General features: G+C 46.6%; 1 protein-coding gene across 1 annotated transcript in view; it reads left to right on the top strand.

Moving 5' to 3' along the window:
• sema7a (semaphorin 7A (JohnMiltonHagen blood group)) overlaps window positions 1-23636 on the top strand; it is a 99200-nt gene extending 75564 nt beyond the window's left edge. Inside the window, exons 10-14 of the mRNA XM_065002836.1 lie at window positions 5678-5873; window positions 13683-13798; window positions 15330-15475; window positions 18051-18124; window positions 18310-23636. Of these exons, the coding sequence (XP_064858908.1) occupies window positions 5678-5873; window positions 13683-13798; window positions 15330-15475; window positions 18051-18124; window positions 18310-18788 (1011 nt within the window). The 3' untranslated portion in view covers window positions 18789-23636. The remainder of the gene's footprint in view (window positions 1-5677; window positions 5874-13682; window positions 13799-15329; window positions 15476-18050; window positions 18125-18309) is intronic.
• Window positions 23637-24238: the final 602 nt, after the last annotated feature.

A 24238-nucleotide genomic window follows, 5' to 3' on the forward strand; every position in this document is an offset into this window, starting at 1 on the left:
ACAGACAAAGGGAAGCATGGAATGTGTCCCAAATGGCACCCTATTCCCTATATCGTGCACTACTTTCCATAGCCCTGGTCAAAGGTAGTGCACTACATAGGGAATAGGATGGCATTTGGGACACAAACCTAAAGCTGGACCCCCCCCTGGCCTGTACAGCTGACTAAAGCATGGAACCATGGAGCTCTACAGTTTCCACATGTCTTTCTATGGCTGTGGCTGGGGCTGGGGCTGGGGCTGGGGCTGGGGCTGCTACAGTCATGACACATAATATCTCCAACTGTGTGACTCATAGTTGCCTGTATGTGCTGCGCCTGTTGAGTAGATTGTGCCTGACAACAGCATTAAAGCAACCACATATCCTGAGGCCGCATTTATAGTAGCTGGGGATTTCAAGAAAGCTAATATGAGGAAAACGCTACCTAAGTTCTACCAACACCTTGACTGTAGTACTCGCTCTGGTAAAACATTAGAGTTCTACCAACACCTTGACTGTAGTACTCGCTCTGCTAAAACATTAGAACACTGCTACTCAACCATCTATCCACAGTTTCTGGTAGGTTTTAATAGTCACAGTGGGTACAACATCACCTATACACTTCCCGATAAACTCACTTATCGGGTGTATTCGTCAATAATATTCTCTGAAGCTACCCAGAATAGCAAATCTGACCACGACTCCATTTTGCTCGTCCCTTCTTATAGGCAGAAACTCAAACAAGAAGGACCCGTCCTAATGACTATCCGACACTGGTCTGACCAATCGAAATCCAAGCTTCAAGATTGTTTTGATCACGTGGACTGGGATATATTCTGGGTAGTGAATGGAGTCGTGGTCAGATTTACTATTCCGGGTAGCTTCAGAGAATAATATTGACGAATACACCGATAAGTGAGTTTATCGGGAAGTGTATAGGTGATGTTGTACCCACTGTGACTATTAAAACCTACCAGAAACTGTGGATAGATGGCAGTATTCGCAACTGAAAGCGCGAACCACCATGACAAGGTGACTGGGAATATGGTTGAATACAAACAGTGTAGTTATTCCCTCCGCAAGGCAATCAAACAGACAAAACGTCAGAATAGAAAAAAAGTGGAGTCGCAATTTAACGGCTCAGACATGAGACATATGTGGCAGGGTCTACAGACAATCACGGACTACAACAGGAAAACCAACCAGCTACGTCACGGACACCGATGTCTTGCTTCCGGATAAGCTAAACATTTTCTTCGCCCGTTTTGAGGATAACACAGTGCCACCTACGCGGCTCCTTACCAAGGACTGTAGGCTCGCCTTCTCTGTGGCAGACGTGAGTAAGACATTTAAGCGTGTTAACCCTCACAAGGCTGCCGGCCTAGACGGCATCCCAAGCCGCATCCTCAGAGCATGCGCAGACCACCTGGCTGGTGTGTTTACGGACATATTCAATCAATCCCTATCCAAGTCTGATGTCCCCACATGCTTCAAGATGGCCACCATTGTTCCTGTTACCAAGAAGGCAAAGATAACTGAACTAAATGGCTATCACTATCAACCCTCACTTCTGTCATCAGGAAGTGCTTTGAGAGACTAGTCAAGGATCATATTACCTCTACTTTACCTGACACCCTAGACCCACTTCAATTTGATTACCACCCCAATAGATCCACAGACAATGCAATCACCGTCTCACTGCACACTGGCCTATCCCATCTGGACAAGAAGAATACCTATGTAAGAATGCTGTTCATTGACCATATCTCAGCATTCAACACTATAGTACCTTCCAAGCTCATCATTAAGCTTGAGGACCTGGGTCTGAACCCCGCCCTGTGCAACTGGGTCCTGGACTTCCTGACAGGCCGCCCCCAGTTGGTGAAGGTAGAAAACAACACCTCCACTTCGCTGATTCTCAACATTGGGGCCCCACAGGGGTGTGTGCTCAGCCTTCTCCTGTACTCCCTGTTCACCCATGACTGAGTGGCCTTGCACACCTCCAACTCAATGGGTGTGTCGTCTCCAACATTTGACACAACAGTAGTAGGCTTGCCAAACAATGACGAGACCGCCTACAGGGAGGAGGTGAGGGCTCTCGGAGTGTAGTGCCAGAAAAATAACCTCTCACTTAACGTCAACAAAACAAAGGAGATGATCGTGGACTTCAGGAAACAGCAGAGGGTGCATCCCCCTATCCACATCGATGGGACAGTAGTGGAGATGGTGGAAAGCTTCAAGTTCCTCGGCGTACACATCACTGACAAAATGAAATAGTCCACCCACACAGACAGTGTGGGGAAGAAGGTGCAACAGCACCTGAAATTTGGCTTGGCACCTTAAACCCTCACAAACTTTTACAGATGCAAAATTGAGAGCATCCTATCTGGCTGTATCACCGCTTGCAACGGCAACTGCACCACCCGCAACCGCAGGGCTCTCCAGAGGGTGGTGCAGTCTGCCCAACACAACACTGGGTGCAAACTACCTGCCCTCCAGGACACATACAGTCATGGCCAAAAGTTTTGAGAATGTCACAAATATTAATTTTCCCAAAGTCTGCTGCCTCAGTTTGTATAATGGCAATTTGCATATACTCCAGAATGTTATGAAGAGTGATCAGATGAATTGCAATTAATTGCTAAGTCCCTCTTTGCCATGCAAATGAACTGAATCCCCCAAAAACATTTCCACTGCATTTCAGCCCTGCCACAAAAGGACCAGCTGACATGTCAGTGATTCTCTCGTTAACACAGGTGTGAGTGTTGACGAGGACAAGGCTGCTGGAGATCACTCTGTCATGCTGATTGAGTTCGAATAACAGACTGGGAGCCTCAAAAGGAGGGGGGTGCTTGGAATCATTGTTCTTCCTCTGTCAACCATGGTTACCTGCAAGGAAACTTGTGCCGTCATCATTGCTTTGCACAAAAAGGGCTTCACAGGCAATTATATTGCTGCCAGTAAGATTGCACCTAAATCAACCATTTATCAGATCATCAAGAACTTCAAGGAGAGCGGTTCAATTGTTGTGAAGAAGGCTTCATGGTGCCCAAGAACGTCCAGCAAGTGCCAGGAATGTCTCCTAAAGTTGATTCAGCTGCGGGATCGGGGCACCACCAGTACAGAGTTTGCTCAGGAATGGCAGCAGGCAGGTGTGAGTGCATCTGCACGCACAGTGAGGCGAAGAATTTTGGAGGATGGCAGCAAAGAAGCCACTTCTCTCCAGGAAAAACATCAGGGACAGACTGATATTCTGCAAAAGGTACAGGGATTGGACTGCTGAGGACTGGGGTAAAGTTATTTTCGCTGATGAATCCCCTTTCCGATTGTTTGGGGAATCCGGAAAAAAAGCTTGTCCGGAGAAGACAAGGTAAGCGCTACCATCAGTCCTGTCTCATGCCAACAGTAAAGCATCCTGAGACCATTCATGTGTGGGATTGCTGCTCAGCCAAGGGAGTGGGCTCACTCACAATTTTGCCTAAGAACACAGCCATGAATAAAGAATGGTACTAACAAATTCTCCGAAAGCAACTTCTCCCAACCATCCAGGAACAGTTTGGTGACGAACAATGCCTTTTCCAGCATGATGGAGCACCTTGTCATAAGGCAAAAGTGATAACTAAGTGGCTCGGAGAACAAAACATCAATAATTAGGGTCCATAGCCAGTAAACTCCCCAGACCTTAATCCCATTGAAGTTCTTCAATCCTCAAGAGGCGGGTGGACAAACAAAACCCACAAATTCTGACAAACTCCAAGCATTGATTATGCAAGAATGGGCTTCCATCAGTCAGGATGTGGCCCAGAAGTTAATTGACAACATGCCAGGGCGGATTGCAGAGGTCTTGAAAAAGAAGGGTCAACACTGAAAATATTGACTCTTTGCATCAACTTCATGTAATTGTCAATAAAAGCCTTTGACACTTATGAAATGCTTGTAATTATACTTCAGTATTCCATAGTAACATCTGACAAAATTATCTAAAGACACTGAAGCAGGAACCTTTGTGGAAATTAATATTTGTGTAATTTCAAAACTTTTGGACACGACTGTACAGCACCCGATGTCACAGGAAGGCCAAAAAAATAATCAAGGACAACAACCACCCGAGCCCCTGCCTGTTCACCCCGCTATCATCCAGAAGGAGAGGTCAGTACAGGTGCATCAAAGCTGGGACCGGGAGACTGAAAAACAGCTTCTATCTCAAAGCCATCAGACTGTTAAATAGCCACCACTAGCCAGCTACCACCCGGTTACTCAACCCTGCACCTTAGAGGCTGCTGCCCTATATACATAGACATGGAATCACTGGTCACTTTAATAATGGAACACTGTTCACTTTAATAATGGAACACTGGTCACTTTAATAATGGAACACTGGTCCCTTTAATAATGGAACACTAGTCACTTTAATAATGGAACACTGGCCACTTTAATAATGGAACACTGGTCACTTTAATAACGGAACACTGGTCACTATAATAATGGAACACTGGTCACTTTCATAATGGAACACTGTTCACTTTAATAACGGAACACTAGTCACTATAATAATGGAACACTAGTCACTTTAATAACGGAACACTAGTCACTATAATAATGGAACACTAGTCACTTTAATAACGGAACACTGGTCACTATAATAATGGAACACTAGTCACTTTAATAACGGAACACTAGTCACTATAATAATGGAACACTAGTCACTTTAATAACGGAACACTGGTCACTTTAATAACGGAACACTGGTCACTTTCATAATGTTTACATACTGCTTTACTCATTTCATATGTATGTACTGTATTCTGTTGTACAGTATTTTAGTCAATGCCATTCCTACATTGCTGGTCCTAATATATATTTCTTAATTCCATTCTTATACTTTGAGGTACGTGTGTGTGTTGTGGTGAATTGTTAGATACTACTATACTGTTGGAGCTAGGAACGCCATTACACTAACATCTGCTAAATAAGTGTATGTGATTTCTACCACTACTGAGACCCTGCAGGTGTATGTGTGTAGTCAGGTTTCTGTTCGGTGGTTTATTGTCTGAACAACTTCCTCAATCTGTTTTTCCTCCACCCTGACCCTGACCTTGACCCTTACAGTCCTCATGCTCTTCCTTTTGGGATGCATCAATATATTGTATTGTTTTGTCTAAGTTCCTGATGTGACTAAGACGATGTTGTACAGGCTACGACAAAACAAAAAAAACAGTCTGACTAAGGGCCGGCTGTGCTTCCTGACTCCCTTTACCAGGAAGCACGTGACTTTTTCTTCCTGTATCTATGCCATAAGACATATTTATAAACACGGTTTAACATGTAAGAGTGGTAACATTTATAATTTTTTAAGAAATGTTTAATGACTTATAATAGGAGTATAAACAAAAGCAGGTGTTATGACCTTATTTGGACTAAGTGATTTCCTGTGACCTATTGAGAAACATAAACACCAAACAGGAAGTTGAGCTGTAATATTTATGTCATCAGCCCATGTCTCCGTAATCTTTGGTGGACAGACTACATAACACGCATCTGATCAAACTATGCAAGATTTAGTCCTGGGATAAACGACATGAATGTCTCATATTATTTGCCTTGCGAAATTTCCGATTTGATTCACTTATTTGGCCAAGGCTTGTATCGAATGGGGTGCTCATCTGGGTAAAGATCTTTTCTCCTGTCTCATCTCCTCAGTGTGTCTCTGACAGTAAAGACCTGCCGTTGGCTACGGTGAACGTGATAAAGGATCACCCAGAGATGACCGACTGGATTCATCCCATCCAGCCTTACACCCCATTCTACATCTCTAACTATAACTACACCAAGATAGTTGTGGACCGAGTACAGGCTGCTGACTACACCACGCACAACGTCCTGCTGCTAGCAACTGGTAGGTGATCTCTGGGTTGAAATTAAATACCACCAAGTTGAACATCCACCCCTTTTCTACTCTCGGTGCTGTTGCTGACCTACAGATGTTGGATCTTAATTTGAGCCAGTTTCACAAAACAGGAAAATAATCCTGCAGCAACAGGAAATGTGAATTGTGTTGTGTGGATTATAATTAATGAATTATTTTGGGTAGAGGTTGATACATTTTTTTTTTGTAAAATGTTCTGAAGTTTTAAAGTTTAGAAACTTTAGAAGCCTTTTAAACCTTGAATACGCATTTCCTGCCGTGCTGGAATATTCTTCTAACAACAGCATGATGAAATGAAGACACAGCGTGACCATTGTTCATCATGGTTGTTATCAGTACGATGATGTCTTTATCACAGTCACGTGTTATTCAGAGTCTCAAGTACACAACGACAACGTCTTTAACAGCCTGTTAGGCCCCGCGAAAGACTAGCTGTCTGATGCTACAGAAACCCTATGAGTAAACCCTATGAGTAAACCCTATGAGTAAACCCTATGAGTAAACCCTATGAGTAAACACTATGAATAAACACTATGAGTAAACACTATGAATAAACACCCTGAGTAAACACTATGAGTAAACACTATGAGTAAACACTATGAGTAAACACTATGAATAAACACCATGAGTAAACACTATGAGTAAACACTATGAGTAAACACTATGAGTAAACACTATGAGTAAACACTATGAGTAAACACTATGAATAAACACTATGAATAAACACCCTGAGTAAACACTATGAGTAAACACCCTGAATAAACACCCTGAGTAAACACTATCAAATCAAAGTTTATTGGTCACATACACAGAATTTGAGATATCATCGCAGGTGCAGTGTAATGCTTGTACAGTAATACCAGAGTAGTAATACCAGGGCATTAATACCAGGGCAGTAATACCAGATATTTAATACCAGGGCATTAATACCAGGGCATTAATACCAGATCATTAATACTAGGTTAGTAATACCAGAGCAGTAATACCAGGGCATTAAAACCAGAGTAGTAATACCAGAGTAGTAATACCAGGGCATTAATACCAGAGGAGTAATACCAGGGCATTAATACCAGAGTAGTAATACCAGGGCATTAATACCAGATAATTAATACCAGGGCAGTAATACCAGGGCATTAATACCAGATAATTAATACCAGATAATTAATACTAGGTTAGTAATACCAGATAATTAATACCAGGGTAGTAATACCAGGGCATTAATACCAGATAATTAATACCAGGGTAGTAATACCAGGGCATTAATACCAGATAATTAATACCAGAGTAGTAATACCAGAGTAGTAATACCAGATAATTAATACCAGGGTAATAATACCAGGGCAGTAATACCAGATAATTAATACCAGGGTAGTAATACCAGGGCAGTAATACCAGATAATTAATACCAGGGCATTAATACCAGATAATTAATACCAGATAATTAATACTAGGTTAGTAATACCAGGGCAGTAATACCAGGGCATTAATAACAGATAATTAATACCAGGGTAGTAATACCAGATAATTAATACCAGGGTAGTAATACCAGGGCAGTAATACCAGATAATTAATACCAGGGCATTAATACCAGGGCATTAATACCAGGGCAGTAATACCAGGGCAGTAATACCAGATAATTAAAACCAGGGCATTAATACCAGATAATTAATACCAGATAATACTACCAGGGCAGTAATACCAGATAGTTAATACCAGAAAATAATACCAGGGCATTAATACCAGATAATTAATACCAGGGCAGTAATACCAGGGCATTAATACCAGATAATTAATACCAGGGCAGTAAACCAGGGCAGTAGGATGAGCCATGACTAGAATACAGTATATACCTATAACGTGGGTAAAACAGCATGTAAACATTATTACAGTGATCTTTGTTCAATGATTCTATGTACGTTGGGCAATATTCTCTAGGGTGCTGGGTGGAGTACCGGGTGGGAGCCGGCTAGTGACAGTGACTAAGGTTCAGGGTAGAGTACCGGGTGGGAGCCGGCTAGTGACAGTGACTAAGGTTCAGGGTGGAGTACCGGGTGGGAGCCGACTAGTGACAGTGACAGTGACTAAGGTTCAGGGTAGAGTACCGGGTGGGAGCCGACTAGTGACAGTGACTAAGGTTCAGGGTGGAGTACCGGGTGGGAGCCGACTAGTGACAGTGACTAAGGTTCAGGGTAGAGTACCGGGTGGTAGCCGGCTAGTGACAGTGACTAAGGTTCAGGGTGGAGTACCGGGTGGGAGCCGACTAGTGACAGTGACTAAGGTTCAGGGTAGAGTACCGGGTGGGAGCCGACTAGTGACAGTGTCTAAGGTTCAGGGTAGAGTACCGGGTGGGAGCCGACTAGTGACAGTGACTAAGGTTCAGGGTAGAGTACCGGGTGGGAGCCGACTAGTGACAGTGACTAAGGTTCAGGGTAGAGTACCGGGTGGGAGCCGACTAGTGACAGTGTCTAAGGTTCAGGGTAGAGTACCGGGTGGGAGCCGACTAGTGACAGTGACTAAGGTTCAGGGTAGAGTACCGGGTGGGAGCCGGCTAGTGACAGTGACTAAGGTTCAGGGTGGAGTACCGGGTGGGAGGCGGCTAGTGACAGTGACTAAGGTTCAGGGTAGAGTACCGGGTGGTAGCTGGCTAGTGACAGTGACTAAGGTTCAGGGTAGAGTACCGGGTGGGAGCCGACTAGTGACAGTGACTAAGGTTCAGGGTGGAGTACCGGGTGGTAGCTGGCTAGTGACAGTGACTAAGGTTCAGGGTAGAGTACCGGGTGGTAGCTGGCTAGTGACAGTGACTAAGGTTCAGGGTAGAGTACCGGGTGGGAGCCGACTAGTGACAGTGACTAAGGTTCAGGGTGGAGTACCGGGTGGGAGCCGACTAGTGACAGTGACTAAGGTTCAGAGTAGAGTACCGGGTGGGAGCCGGCTAGTGACAGTGACTAAGGTTCAGGGTAGAGTACCGGGTGGGAGCCGGCTAGTGACAGTGACTAAGGTTCAGGGTAGAGTACCGGGTGGGAGCCGACTAGTGACAGTGACTAAGGTTCAGGGTAGGGTACCGGGTGGTAGCCGGCTAGTGACAGTGACTAAGGTTCAGGGTAGAGTACCGGGTGGTAGCTGGCTAGTGACAGTGACTAAGGTTCAGGGTAGAGTACCGGGTGGTAGCCGGCTAGTGACAGTGTCTAAGGTTCAGGGTAGAGTACCGGTTGGTAGCCGGCTAGTGACAGTGACTAAGGTTCAGGGTAGAGTACCGGGTGGGAGCTGGCTAGTGACAGTGACTAAGGTTCAGAGTAGAGTACCGGGTGGGAGCCGGCTAGTGACAGTGACTAAGGTTCAGGGTAGAGTACCGGGTGGTAGCCGACTAGTGACAGTGACTAAGGTTCAGGGTAGAGTACCGGGTGGGAGCCGGCTAGTGACAGTGACTAAGGTTCAGGGTAGAGTACCGGGTGGTAGCCGGCTAGTGACAGTGACTAAGGTTCAGGGTAGAGTACCGGGTGGTAGCCGGCTAGTGACAGTGACTAAGGTTCAGGGTAGAGTGCCGGGTGGTAGCCGGCTAGTGACAGTGACTAAGGTTCAGGGTAGAGTACCGGGTGGGAGCCGACTAGTGACAGTGACTAAGGTTCATGGTAGAGTACCGGGAGGTAGCCGACTAGTGACAGTGACTAAGGTTCAGGGTAGAGTACCGGGTGGTAGCCGGCTAGTGACAGTGACTAAGGTTCAGGGCAGGTTACTGGGCAGAGGCTGGCTAGTAACAGTGGCTAAGGTTCAGGGCAGGGTACTGGATAGAGGCTGGGCAGAGGCTGGCTAGTGACAGTGGCTAAGGTTCAGGGCAGGGTACTGGACAGAGGCTGGCTAGTGACAGTGGCTAAGGTTCAGGACAGGGTACTGGACAGAGGCTGGCTAGTGACAGTGGCTAAGGTTCAGGACAGGGTACTGGATAGAGGCTGGCTAGTGACAGTGGCTAATGTTCAGGGTAGAGTACCGGGCAGAGGCTGGCTAGTAACAGTGGCTAAGGTTCAGGACAGGGTACTGGACAGAGGCTGGCTAGTGACAGTGACTAAGGTTCAGGGCAGGGTACTGGACAGAGGCTGGCTAGTGACAGTGACTAAGGTTCAGGACAGGGTACTGGACAGAGGCTGGCTAGTGACAGTGGCTAAGGTTCAGGACAGGGTACTGGACAGAGGCTGGCTAGTGACAGTGGCTAAGGTTCAGGACAGGGTACTGGGCAGAGGCTGGGCAGAGGCTGGCTAGTGACAGTGGCTAAGGTTCAGGACAGGGTACTGGACAGAGGCTGGCTAGTGACAGTGGCTAAGGTTCAGGACAGGGTACTGGGCAGAGGCTGGCTAGTGACAGTGGCTAAGGTTCAGGACAGGGTACTGGGCAGAGGCTGGCTAGTGACAGTGGCTAAGGTTCAGGACAGGGTACTGGGCAGAGGCTGGCTAGTGACAGTGGCTAAGGTTCAGGACAGGGTACTGGGCATAGGCTGGGCAGAGGCTGGCTAGTGACAGTGGCTAAGGTTCAGGACAGGGTACTGGACAGAGGCTGGCTAGAGACAGTGGCTAAGGTTCAGGACAGGGTACTGGGCAGAGGCTGGGCAGAGGCTGGCTAGTGACAGTGGCTAAGGTTCAGGACAGGGTACTGGATAGAGGCTGGCTAGTGACAGTGGCTAAGGTTCAGGACAGGGTACTGGGCAGAGGCTGGGCAGAGGCTGGCTAGTGACAGTGGCTAAGGTTCAGGACAGGGTACTGGACAGAGGCTGGCTAGTGACAGTGGCTAAGGTTCAGGACAGGGTACTGGGCAGAGGCTGGCTAGTGACAGTGGCTAAGGTTCAGGACAGGGTACTGGGCATAGGCTGGGCAGAGGCTGGCTAGTGACAGTGGCTAAGGTTCAGGACAGGGTACTGGACAGAGGCTGGCTAGTGACAGTGGCTAAGGTTCAGGACAGGGTACTGGGCAGAGGCTGGGCAGAGGCTGGCTAGTGACAGTGGCTAAGGTTCAGGACAGGGTACTGGACAGAGGCTGGCTAGTGACAGTGGCTAAGGTTCAGGACAGTGTACTGGGCAGAGGCTGGGCAGAGGCTGGCTAGTGACAGTGGCTAAGGTTCAGGACAGGGTACTGGACAGAGGCTGGCTAGTGACAGTGGCTAAGTTTCAGGACAGGGTACTGGGCAGAGACTGGCTAGTAACAGTGGCTAAGGTTCAGGGCAGGGTACTGGACAGAGGCTGGCTAGTGACAGTGGCTAAGGTTCAGGACAGGGGTGGTGGGCAGAGGCTGGGCAGAGGCTGGCTAGTGACAGTGACTAAGGTTCAGGACAGGGTACTGGACAGAGGCTGGCTAGTGACAGTGGCTAAGGTTCAGGACAGGGTACTGGGCAGAGGCTGGCTAGTGACAGTGGCTAAGGTTCAGGACAGGGTACTGGGCATAGGCTGGGCAGAGGCTGGCTAGTGACAGTGGCTAAGGTTCAGGACAGGGTACTGGACAGAGGCTGGCTAGTGACAGTGGCTAAGGTTCAGGACAGGGTACTGGGCAGAGGCTGGGCAGAGGCTGGCTAGTGACAGTGGCTAAGGTTCAGGACAGGGTACTGGACAGAGGCTGGCTAGTGACAGTGGCTAAGGTTCAGGACAGGGTACTGGGCAGAGGCTGGGCAGAGGCTGGCTAGTGACAGTGGCTAAGGTTCAGGACAGGGTACTGGACAGAGGCTGGCTAGTGACAGTGGCTAAGTTTCAGGACAGGGTACTGGGCAGAGACTGGCTAGTAACAGTGGCTAAGGTTCAGGGCAGGGTACTGGACAGAGGCTGGCTAGTGACAGTGGCTAAGGTTCAGGACAGGGTACTGGGCAGAGGCTGGGCAGAGGCTGGCTAGTGACAGTGGCTAAGGTTCAGGACAGGGTACTGGACAGAGGCTGGCTAGTGACAGTGACTAAGGTTCAGGGCAGGGTACTGGACAGAGGCTGGCTAGTGACAGTGGCTAAGGTTCAGGACAGGGTACTGGACAGAGGCTGGCTAGTGACAGTGGCTAAGGTTCAGGACAGGGTACTGGGCAGAGACTGGCTAGTGACAGTGGCTAAGGGTCAGGGTAGAGTACCGGGCAGAGGCTGGCTAGTAACAGTGGCTAAGGTTCAGGACAGGGTACTGGACAGAGGCTGGCTAGTGACAGTGGCTAAGGTTCAGGACAGGGTACTGGACAGAGGCTGGCTAGTGACAGTGGCTAAGGTTCAGGACAGGGTACTGGACAGAGGCTGGCTAGTGACAGTGGCTAAGGTTCAGGACAGGGTACTGGGCAGAGACTGGCTAGTGACAGTGGCTAAGGTTCAGGGTAGAGTACCGGGCAGAGGCTGGCTAGTAACAGTGGCTAAGGTTCAGGACAGGGTACTGGACAGAGGCTGGCTAGTGACAGTGGCTAAGGTTCAGGACAGGGTACTGGACAGAGGCTGGCTAGTGACAGTGGCTAAGGTTCAGGACAGGGTACTGGGCAGAGGCTGGGCAGAGGCTGGCTAGTGACAGTGGCTAAGGTTCAGGACAGGGTACTGGACAGAGGCTGGCTAGTAACAGTGGCTAAGGTTCAGGACAGAGGCTGGCTAGTGACAGTGGCTAAGGTTCAGGGCAGGGTACTGGGCAGAGACTGGCTAGTGGTGACTGATTAACAGTCTAATGGACTGGAGATAGATGCTGTTTCTCAGTATCTTCCAGCTCGAGCAATCCAAGGCTCTTGGAAGGCTACTTACTTACTGCCAGGCCTCTGCAAACATGCCTATTTCAACTTGTAAATAAATGACTGCACTGCAATCAGGCCTATTTCAGCTTGTGAATGACTGTGCACTGCAATCAGACCTATTTCAGCTTGTGAATGACTGTGCACTGCAATCAGGCCTATTTCAGCTTGTGAATGACTGTGCACTGCAATCAGACCTATTTCAGCTTGTGAATGACTGTGCACTTGCAATCAGGCCTATTTCAGCTTGTGAATAACTGTGCACTGCAATCAGGCCTATTTCAACTTGTAGTGACTAAATGACTGTGCACTGCAATCAGGCCTATTTCAGCTTGTGAATGACTGTGCACTGCAATCAGGCCTATTTCAGCTTGTGAATGACTGTGCACTGCAATCAGGCCTATTTCAGCTTGTAGTGACTAAATGACTGTGCACTGCAATCAGGCCTATTTCAGCTTGTGAATGACTGTGCACTGCAATCAGGCCTATTTCAACTTGTAGTGACTAAATGACTGTGCACTGCAATCAGGCCTATTTCAGCTTGTGAATGACTGTGCACTGCAATCAGGCCTATTTCAGCTTGTGAATGACTGTGCACTGCAATCAGGCCTATTTCAGCTTGTGAATGACTGTGCACTGCAATCAGTTCTATTTCAACTTGTAGTGACTAAATGACTGTGCACTGCAATCAGGCCTATTTCAGCTTGTGAATGACTGTGCACTGCAATCAGGCCTATTTCAACTTGTAGTGACTAAATGACTGTGCACTGCAATCAGGCCTATTTCAGCTTGTAGTGACTAAATGACTGTGCACTGCAATCAGACCTATTTCAGCTTGTGAATGACTGCACTGCAATCAGGCCTATTTCAGCTTGTGAATGACTGTGCACTGCAATCAGACCTATTTCAGCTTGTGAATGACTGTGCACTGCAATCAGGCCTATTTCAGCTTGTGAATGACTGCACTGCAATCAGACCTATTTCAGCTTGTGAATGACTGTGCACTGCAATCAGGCCTATTTCAGCGTGTAAATGAGTGTTTAACTTTCTGTATCTCCTTCCCCAGACACTGGAATGATCCATAAGATCTTAAATGATCGTTTCAAACCTTTCATCATCTCAGAGACTCATCTCTCCAACCACTCTGATGTCATCAGATCCATGAAACTGGACTCTAGAAAGGTACCGGCAGGGGTGGCAGGTAGCCTATTCGTTAAGAGCGTTGGGCCAGTAACGAATGGTTGCTGGTTCGAATCCCAGAGAAGAATAGGTGTAAAATCTATGTCAATGTATGTACTCTATTAACCTTAATAGCTCCTGTAAGTCACTCTGGGTAAGAGCGTCTGATAAATTGCTCAAAATGTACTGTGATCAAGTTATTTTGGATATGACTAGAAGGGTGGTATTCAGAAGAGTGGTGTTTAATATAGAAAGTATTCAGACCCCTTCACTTCCTTGATGTTTTTCCTCATCAATCTACACACAATACCCCATAATGACATCACAATACCCCATAATGACATCACAATACCTCATAATGACATCACAATACCCCATGATGACATCACAATACCCCATAATGACATCACAATACCCCATAATGACCAAGCAAAACTGTTTTTTAGAAATGTTTGCAAATGTATTCAAAATAAAAAACGGAAATATCACATTTACATAAGTATTGAGACCCTTTACTCAGTACTTTGTTGAAGCACTTTTGGCAGCGATTACAGCCTCGAGAGTCTTCTTGGGAATGACGCTACGAGCTTGGCAAACCTGTATTTGGGGAGTTTCTCTCATTCTTCTCTGGAGATCCTCTCAAGCTCTGTCAGGTTGGATGGGGAGCGTCGCTGCAAAGCTATTTTCAGGTCTCTCCAGAGACCCTAAGCACACAGCCAGACTCTCCAAGTCTGGGCTCTGGCTGGGCCACTCAAGGACATTCAGTGACTTCTCCTGAAGCCACTCCTGCGTTTTCTTGGCTGTTTGCTTAGGGTTGTTGTCCTGTTTGAAGTTGAACCTTCGCCCCAGTCTGAGGTCCTGAGTGCTCTGGAGCAGGTTTTCATCAAGGATCTCTCTGTACTTTGCTCCGTTCATCTTTCCCTCAATCCTGACTAGTCTCCCAGTTCCTGCCGCTGAAAAACATTCCCACAGCACTGGGCCAATTGTCCGCCGCCCTATGGGACTCCTGATCACGGCCGGTTGTGATACAGCCCAGGATCGAACCAGGGTCTGTACTGACGCCTATAGCACTGAGATGCAGTTCCTTAGACTGTTGCGCCACTCGGGAGGTGAAAGGTCACAGAGTGGTGTTTGTCAGACCATGAGACATCCCAAAAATGGGTCTTCTCACAATATCGTCTGTAGCGTCTGAACATTTAAGACAAACTGAAAAAAGAAAAACTTAACAAACTGACCCCTGGAACTCTCACGATGGTGTTCTCCGTTTTACTTTACGATCTCCCCAAGTGTCAGGAGACTCGTCTGAAATCGGTAACGCCGATCTGCCAACTTCTGTCTGTGGCATCCAAACAGTTTGGGCTATGCGCTAGTATGATCCCTTCTGTGGAAAGCATTTGTTTAAGCTAATAGCAGTAACCCCAAATAAAGACAGGGCTTAGACTCTGATGGTATTTTAAGATAGATATTGTTCAAATGTGAAATATATGTGATGGGATGTTTTAGTATTAACTAGCGTCTTTCTGTCTATGTGCAGAGGAAACTGGTGGTGGGTTTGTCGGAGCAGATCTCCATTCTGGACCTCCAGAGGTGTCAGGACTATAACGGGTCCTGTCATGTGTGTGTTCTGGCCAGAGACCCGTACTGCGCCTGGACAGAGGCTGGGTGCAAACCCACAGTTCCGTAAGTCTAATGGTTCCTCTTTGGCTCCTCCTCATTTGGCCAAGCATGGCTGTCCCATAAGCTGTGTCTTTCAATCAGGTGGATTTATAAGCCCTTTTAGACCGCAAAGAGCCTTTTACATTAACCTTGCTTAGACCGCTAAGAGCCTTTTACATTAACCGGCTTAGACCGCTAAGAGCCTTTTACATTAACCGGCTTAGACCGCAAAGAGCCTTTTACATTAACCGGCTTAGACCGCTAAGAGCCTTTTACATTAACCGGCTTAGACCGCAAAGAGCCTTTTACATTAACCGGCTTAGACCGCTAAGAGCCTTTTTACATTAACCGGCTAACCGCTAAGAGCCTTTTACATTAACGACTAAGAGCCTTTTACATTAACCGGCTTAGACCGCTAAGAGCCTTTTACATTAACCGCTTAGACCGCAAAGAGCCTTTTACATTAACCGAGCCTTTTTTACATTAACCGGCTTAGACCGCTAAGAGCCTTTTACATTAACCGGCTTAGACCGCTAAGAGCCTTTTACATTAACCGGCTTAGACCGCAAAGAGCCTTTTACATTAACCGGCTTAGACCGCTAAGAGCCTTTTACATTAACCGGCTTAGACCGCTAAGAGCCTTTTACATTAACCGGCTTAGACCGCTAAGAGCCTTTTACATTAACCGGACCACTAAGAGACATTAACCGCTTAGACCGAGAGCCTTTTACATTAACCGGCTTAGACCGCTAAGAGCCTTTTACATTAACCGGCTTAGACCGCTTAAGAGCCTTTTACATTAACCGAGCCTTTTACATTAACCGGCTTAGACCGCTAAGAGCCTTTTACATTAACCGGCTTAGACCGCTAAGAGCCTTTTACATTCCCAGGCCAAAGAATGAATGACAAAGAAGAAGAATGAATGACAAAGCATCCTTCACTCATGCTGCCAAACATACCCTCGTAAAACTGACCATCCTACCGATCCTCGACTTCGGCGATGTCATTTACAAAATACGCTTCCAACACTCTACTCAGCAAATTGGATCTAGTGTATCACAGTGCCATCCGTTTTGTCACCAAAGCCCCATATACTAGCCACCACTGCGACCTGTATGCTCTCGTTGGCTGGCCCTCGCTTCATAATTTATTCGCCAAACCCACTGGCTCTAGGTATTCTACAAGTCTCTGCTAGGTAAAGCCCCGCCTTATCTCAGCTCACTGGTCACCATAGCAACACCCACCCGTAGCACGCGCTCCAGCAGGTATATCTCACTGGTCACCCCCAAACCAATTATTCCTTTGGCTGCCTTTCCTTCCAGTTCTCCGTTGCCAATGACTGGAACGAACTGCAAAAATCTCTGAAACTGAAGACTCAGATCTCCCTCACTAGCTTTAAGAACCAGCTGTCAAAGCAGCTCACAGATCACTGCACCTGTACATAGCTGATCTGTAATTAGCCCATCCAACTACCTCATCCCCATACTGTATTTATTTATTTTACTTGCTCCTTTGCACCCCAGTATCTCTACTTACACATTCATCTTCTGCACATCTACCATTCTGGTGTTTAATTGCTAAATTTAAAAAAGAGCCTTTTACAGTAACCAGCCTACACCCCAAAGAGCCTTTTACAGTAACCGGCCTACACCCCAAATAGCCTTTTACAGTAACTGGCCTACACCCCAAAGAGCCTTTTACAGTAACCGGCCTACACCCCAAAGAGCCTTTTACAATAACCGGCCTACACCCCAAAGAGCCTTTTACAGTAACCGGCCTACACCCCAAAGAGCCTTTTACAGTAACCGGCCTACACCCCAAAGAGCCTTTTACAGTAACCGGCCTACACCCCAAAGAGCCTTTTACAGTAACCAGCCTACACCCCAAAGAGCCTTTTACAGTAACTGGCCTACACCCCAAAGAGCCTTTTACAGTAACCGGCCTACACCCCAAAGAGCCTTTTACAGTAACTGGCCTACACCCCAAAGAGCCTTTTACAGTAACTGGCCTACACCCCAAAGAGCCTTTTACAGTAACTGGCCTACACCCCAAAGAGCCTTTTACAGTAACTGGCCTACACCCCAAAGAGCCTTTTACAGTAACTGGCCTACACCCCAAAGAGCCTTTTACAGTAACTGGCCTACACCCCAAAGAGCCTTTTACAGTAACTGGCCTACACCCCAAAGAGCCTTTTACAGTAACTGGCCTACACCCCAAAGAGCCTTTTACAGTAACTGGCCTACACCCCAAAGAGCCTTTTACAGTAACTGGCCTACACCCCAAAGAGCCTTTTACAGTAACTGGCCTACACCCCAAAGAGCCTTTTACAGTAACTGGCCTACACCCCAAAGAGCCTTTTACAGTAACCGGCCTACACCCCAAAGAGCCTTTTACAATAACCGGCCTACACCCCAAAGAGCCTTTTACAGTAACCGGCCTACACCCCAAAGAGCCTTTTACAGTAACCGGCAGGACCACTTTAGGTTCTTCTCTATATAATTAGCATTGCTGTCTACTGTATCTAAACTGATATAGTCTCAGTGGTTGTCTTAGTGAACTGAACGTTGTGATTAAAATGTTGTTGTTTTTCTTTCCATAGGGGAGGCATTCAAAATATTGATGGAGGACAAACTAATGTGTGCCTTAAAACAGCAGGAGTTCAAATATCAGAAGGTACATCGACATCTCACACACTGATAACAATACAATCAATCAATCAAATGAGTCAATCTGATGCCTGGACCACTGTTATTTGATTTGGAATGTATTGAATGAATAGGCTAGATTAGATTTTATAGATATATATAGATTTTCATTCCCCTGCCTTGTTAAATACATTTCTCCGACTCTTTCTCCAGAACCAAAGAAGCCCACCAGCAACAGGACCAGACGTGACACCCAGCCCTCCTCGTCCCTGAACGCCCTCGGTGCATCGGTCCACTCTGTGCCCCTGAACGTCCCCTTCTACCTGTCCTGTCCCATAGACTCCTACCACGCCCACTACAGATGGGAACACCTGGGCACGACACGCCCCTGTCTGCGACTGCAGGCCAGCTGTCTCCATCTCATCCCCTCCATGCAGACAGAGCACTATGGGAACTACCAGTGTGTCTCCAAGGAGAGAGACTATACCAGGGTGGTGAGGGTGGTCCGAGCTACACAGCTGCTGAGTAACCACAACCCAAGCATAATCAGCAGGCCTGCTAGACCGGTGGGAACCATCCGTACTAACATAGAGGACTCTAAGAACAACGGAGCAACAGCAGCTATGGCGATGCAAGCGGGATGGTTCGTGACCTTTGCAGCTTTGGACATTATCGTGCAACTTCTGCAATAAAATCATGTCCACAATGGACTTCATCATGATATGACACTGTACATCTGCACTCTATAATGGATCCACGGTGCATTCAGAAACTATTCAGACTCCTTGACTTTTTCCACATTTTGTTACGTTACAACAAATATATATTAAAAAACTCCTCAATCTAGACACAACACCCCATAATGACATCACAATACCCCATAATGACATCACAACACCCCATAATGACATCACAGCCCCCCATAATGACATCACAACACCCCATAATGACATCACAATACCTTGTAATGACATCACAATACACCATAATGACAAAGCAAAAACAGGTTTTCTAAAAATGTTTTGCTAATGTATTAAAAATCAGAAATAACTTATTTACATAAGTATTCAGAGCCTTTTTTTTATGAGACTCGAAACTGAGCTCAGGTGCATCCTGTTTCCATTGATCATCCTTGAGATGTTTGTACAACTTGATTGGACATGATTTGGAAAGACACACAACTGTCCATATGAGGTTCCACAGTTGACAGTTGACATGTCAGAGCAAAAACCAAGCCATGAGGTCGAAGGAGACAGTATTGAGTCGAGGCACAGATCTGGGGAAGGGTACCAAAACATTTCTGCAGCATTGAAGGTCCCCAAGAACACAGTGGCCTCCATCATTCTGCAGCATTGAAGGTCCCCAAGAACACAGTGGCCTCCATCATTCTGCAGCATTGAAGGTCCCCAAGAACACAGTGGCCTCCATCATTCTGCAGCATTGAAGGTCCCCAAGAACACAGTGGCCTCCATCATTCTGCAGCATTGAAGGTCCCCAAGAACACAGTGGCCTCCATCATTCTGCAGCATTGAAGGTCCCCAAGAACACAGTGGCCTCCATCATTCTGCAGCATTGAAGGTCCCCAAGAACACAGTGGCCTCCATCATTCTTAAATGAAAGAAGTTTGGAACCGCCAAGACTCTTCCTAGAGCTGGCCGTCCGGCCAAACTGAGCAATTAGGGGAGAACGGCCTTGATCAGGGAGGTGACCAAGAACCCGATGACAGAGCTCCAGAGAGAACCTTCCAGAAGGACAACCATCTCTGCAGCACTCCACCAATCAGACCTTTATGGTAGAAAGGTCAGATGGAAAACCTTCCTCAGTAAAATACACATGATAACCCGCTTGGAGTTTGCCAAAAGGCACCTAAAGGACTCTCAAACCATGAGAAACGGTATTGAACTTGAAACAATCACGTCTCGAGGAAACCTATGCTGAAGCATGGTGGTGGCATCATCATGATGTGGGAATGTTTTTCAGCGGCAGGGACTGGGAGACTAGTCCGGATGGAGGGAAAGATGAACAGAGCAAAGTACATCCTTAATGGAAACCTGTTCCAGAGCGCTCAGGACTTCAGACTGGGGCGAAGGTTCCAACAGGACAACAACCGTAATAACACAGCCAAGACGACGCAGGAGTGGTTTCGGGACAAGTCTCTGAATGTCGTTCAGTGGCCAGGCCAGAGACCGGACTTGAACCCGATGAAACATCTCTAAAGAGACCTGAAAATAGCTGTGCAGCGACGCTCCCCATCCAACCTGACAGAGCTTGAGAGGATCTGCAGAGAAGAATGGGAGAAACTCCCCAAATACAGGTGTGCCAAGCTTGTCGTGTCATACCCAAGAAGACTCTAGGCTGTAATCGCTGCCAAAGGTGCTTCAACAAAGTACTGAGTAAAGAGTCTGAATACTTATGTAAATGTGATATTTCAGTTTTTTTTGTTTTTTTGCAGACATTTCTAAAAACCTGTTTTTGCTTGGTCATTATGGGGTATTGTGATGTCATTATGGGGTATTGTGATGTCATCATAGGCTATTGTGATGTCATCATGGGGTTTTGTGTGTAGACTGCTGAGTAAAAAAATAACAATTGAATACATTTTAGAATAAGGCTGTAATGTAAAAACAAAAAGGGAAAAAGTCAAGGGGTCTGAATACTTTCCGAACTTTCTCCCATAAACCCCCCCCCCCCCGACCTCTTATACAGTTATAAGAGGTCGGGGGGGTTGTTATGGGAGAACGTTTAACCTGGGTCATGTTCATTAGGGCACACCGTAACAAAACATTTAAAAACCCTCCCATGTTTCAGTCAGTTTCCTTCCGTTTGGTACTGATTGAACAGGACCCTGTTGTGTAGGACCCAGATCAGTCTGGGCAGGAGCCAGAGCACTTTCTTTACCACTATGTTAGATAGCATCAGGACTCTGGGTGGAAGCAATTCTGTTGCGTAGAAGAAAATCCCTCCAAAAATAACCACATGATTGTTGATCCAGGGCAGAAGGCTCAGGATAAGAGCAGTTAAGGACAATTCGATTGTTAGTCACTTGGGGTAAACAGGCTAAAGAGGCACTGTCATTGCATTAGCAAGGTCCAGCAGGTACTGACTCGGTCATTGCCGCCGTGTGTTTGGTGAAGCCCTGGCCTTTTGTACCCAAAGACACTTGGCAATGACCTGCAGCACTGCTTAGCTCCACCAGTTCAGTTGAGGTCTCCTGGGATGTGACAACAGCTTGGCCCAGATCCAGACACACCCTCTGATAACAGTTGAGTTATTTTCAGAGGAAAGGGTGGGGTGTTCTCTAGGGGTGAAACATCAGAGAATAGTTAACACCCTTTCCCTGAAAGACTCTTCTGTCCCAACTCCTCCTGGACTGGACACAACATCAACACTTCAACACAACAGTGTCCTCCTCCCCTTCCTCCTCCTCCCCCTCCTCCTCCCCTTCCTCCCCTTCCTCCTCATCCCCCTCCTCCCTTTCCTCCTCCCCTTCCACCTCCTCCTCCTCCTCCTCCTCTTCCTCCTCCCCTCCCCTTCCACCTCCTCCTCCTCCTCCCCTTCCTCTCCCCCCCCCTCCTCCTCCTCCTCCTCCTCCCCTCCCCTTCCACCTCCTCCTCCTCCCCTTCCTCCTCCTCCTCCTCCTCTTCCACCCCCCCTTTTCCTCCCTGTATCATTGAGTTATGAGGCTGAACACACTCCCAGAAGGGTGCACACACATACACATAGACACACAACCACCCAAGTGCTGGGGGTAAATCATGTTTTTGGCACCACACGGATGGAGTAGGACTGAATAAGGACACGTGGATCTGTATCAGTGGAGGCTCCTCAGAGGAGGAAAGGGGAGGGCCATCCTCCTCAGGCACCATACAGGCTTGATTAGACTAGTGAGCAACACCATTTTTTATTTATTAAAAACATATTTATTTCACCTTTATTTAACAAGTTCTCATTTACAACTGTGACCTGGTCAAGATATAGTAAAGCAGTGTGACACAAACAACAACACAGAGTTACACATGGAGTAAACAAATGTACAGTCAATAATACAATAGAAAAGTCTAGATACAATGTGTGCAAATATAGTAAGATTAGGGAGGTAAGGCAATAAATAGGCCTTAGTGGCGAAATAATTACATTTTAGCAATTAAACACTGGAGTGATAGATGTGCAGAAGATGAATGTGCAAGTAGAGATACTGGGGTGCAAAGGAGCAAAATAAATAAAATAAATAACGGTATGGGGATGAGGTAGTTGGATGGGATATTTACAGATGGGCTATGTACAGGTGCAATGATCTGTGAGCTTCTCTGACAGCTGGTGCTTAAAGCTAGTGAGGGAGATATGAGTCTCCAGCTTCAGTGATTTTTGCAATTTGTTCCAGTCATTGGCAGCAGAGAACTGCAAGGAGAGGCGGCCAAAGAGGAGTTGGCTTTGGGGATGACCAGGGAGATATACCTGCTGGAGTGTGTGCCTATGTGTGGGTGTTGTTATGGTGACCAGTGAGATACACCTGCTGGAGCGTGTGCCTACGTGTGGGTGTTGTTATGGTGACCAGTGAGATACACCTGCTGGAGCGTGTGCCTACGTGTGGGTGTTGCTATGGTGACCAGTGAGCTGAGATAAGGTGGGGCTTTACCTTGCAAAGACTTATAGATGACCTGGAGCCAGTGGGTTTGGCGACAAATATGAAACGAGGGCCAGCCAACGAGAGCAGGTCGCAGTGGTGGGTGGTATATGGGGCTTTGGTGACAAAACGGATGGCACTGTGATAGACTGCATCCAGTTTGCCGAGTAGAGTGTTGGAGGCTATTTTGTCAATTACATTGCCGAAGTCAAGGATAGGTAGGATAGTCCGTTTTACGAGGGTATGTTTGGCAGCATGAGTGAAGGATGCTTCTTTGTGATATAGGAAGCTAATTCTAGGTTTCATTTTGGGTTGGAGATGCTTAATGTGAGTCTGGAAGGAGAGTTTACAGTCTAACCAGACACCCAGGTATTTGTAGTTAGCCTGTCATTATATCAAACAGTATATTCTTTGTTTTATTTATTTATAGGGGACAATGCACATCAATCAACATCTATATTACAATAATGCAATACCCATGTAAATGTGCCCGGGTGTTAGCCAATAGCTAATTAGCACCAGGACAGGTAAGGACAATTACACAAGTCACACAATACAAAATACTCACTAAAACAATACCAAATACATTACATCCAATAATATATAATACATCATTCTAATCACAACAACAACAACACCATCATCAACTGTCGTCATATGAAGAACCCCAGATAACTCGTGTACAGGTGTGGATACATTTTTAGCCAATAATATTGTAGCTCTTAACAGATTGGCCGATTGTTTCTGTGTTGAAAAGGGACAACGTTTTCCCCCTCTAGTTACTGCCCTTGTTCTCCGAGAGGTGCTTTCATTGATATGCCGACATAGGGGGGGTGGAGACCATGCAGGATCTTAAAGACGAGGCTTGCAATCTACATACTATCCAGACTAAATAAATTATGTTTGTAAATGACAATGGTGGTAACTGTTTTGGTTTTGTTATCATAAATGTTCAGTGTTTGTTTGTTTGAGTGATTCGATTGGTTTCAGAATAGCTCCTGCTTGTGACCAGGATGTGAGGGAATATCTCAGATGTGAGAACATCACAGCATTGCAGGAGGCAGGGTCTCCGGGAAGAAGGAAAAGAAGTCTTATAAACCGAAAAAGTTCGATATTATGAATAACAAAGTACAGTTTTCAACAGAGAGTTCATCTTGTAGATTACTGTCATGTTTTAAGGAGCTATTATTTTCTGTCATTTTAATCACTTGTCTCACTTTAAACCCTCCATAGTCAACGTGTCTCACTTTAAACCCTCCATAGTCAACATGTCTCACTTTAAACCCTCCATAGTCCTCCACTGGAGTCAACATGTCTCACTTTAAACCCTCCATAGTCAACATATCTCACTATAAACCCTCCATAGTCAACGTGTCTCACTTTAAACCCTCCATAGTCAACATGTCTCACTTTAAACCCTCCATAGTCAACATGTCTCACTTTAAACCCTCCATAGTCAACATGTCTCACTTTAAACCCTCCATAGTCCTCCACTGGAGTCAACATGTCTCACTTTAA

This window comes from Oncorhynchus nerka, linkage group LG17, assembly GCF_034236695.1.
Source record: "Oncorhynchus nerka isolate Pitt River linkage group LG17, Oner_Uvic_2.0, whole genome shotgun sequence".
Classification (NCBI taxonomy): domain Eukaryota; kingdom Metazoa; phylum Chordata; class Actinopteri; order Salmoniformes; family Salmonidae; genus Oncorhynchus; species Oncorhynchus nerka.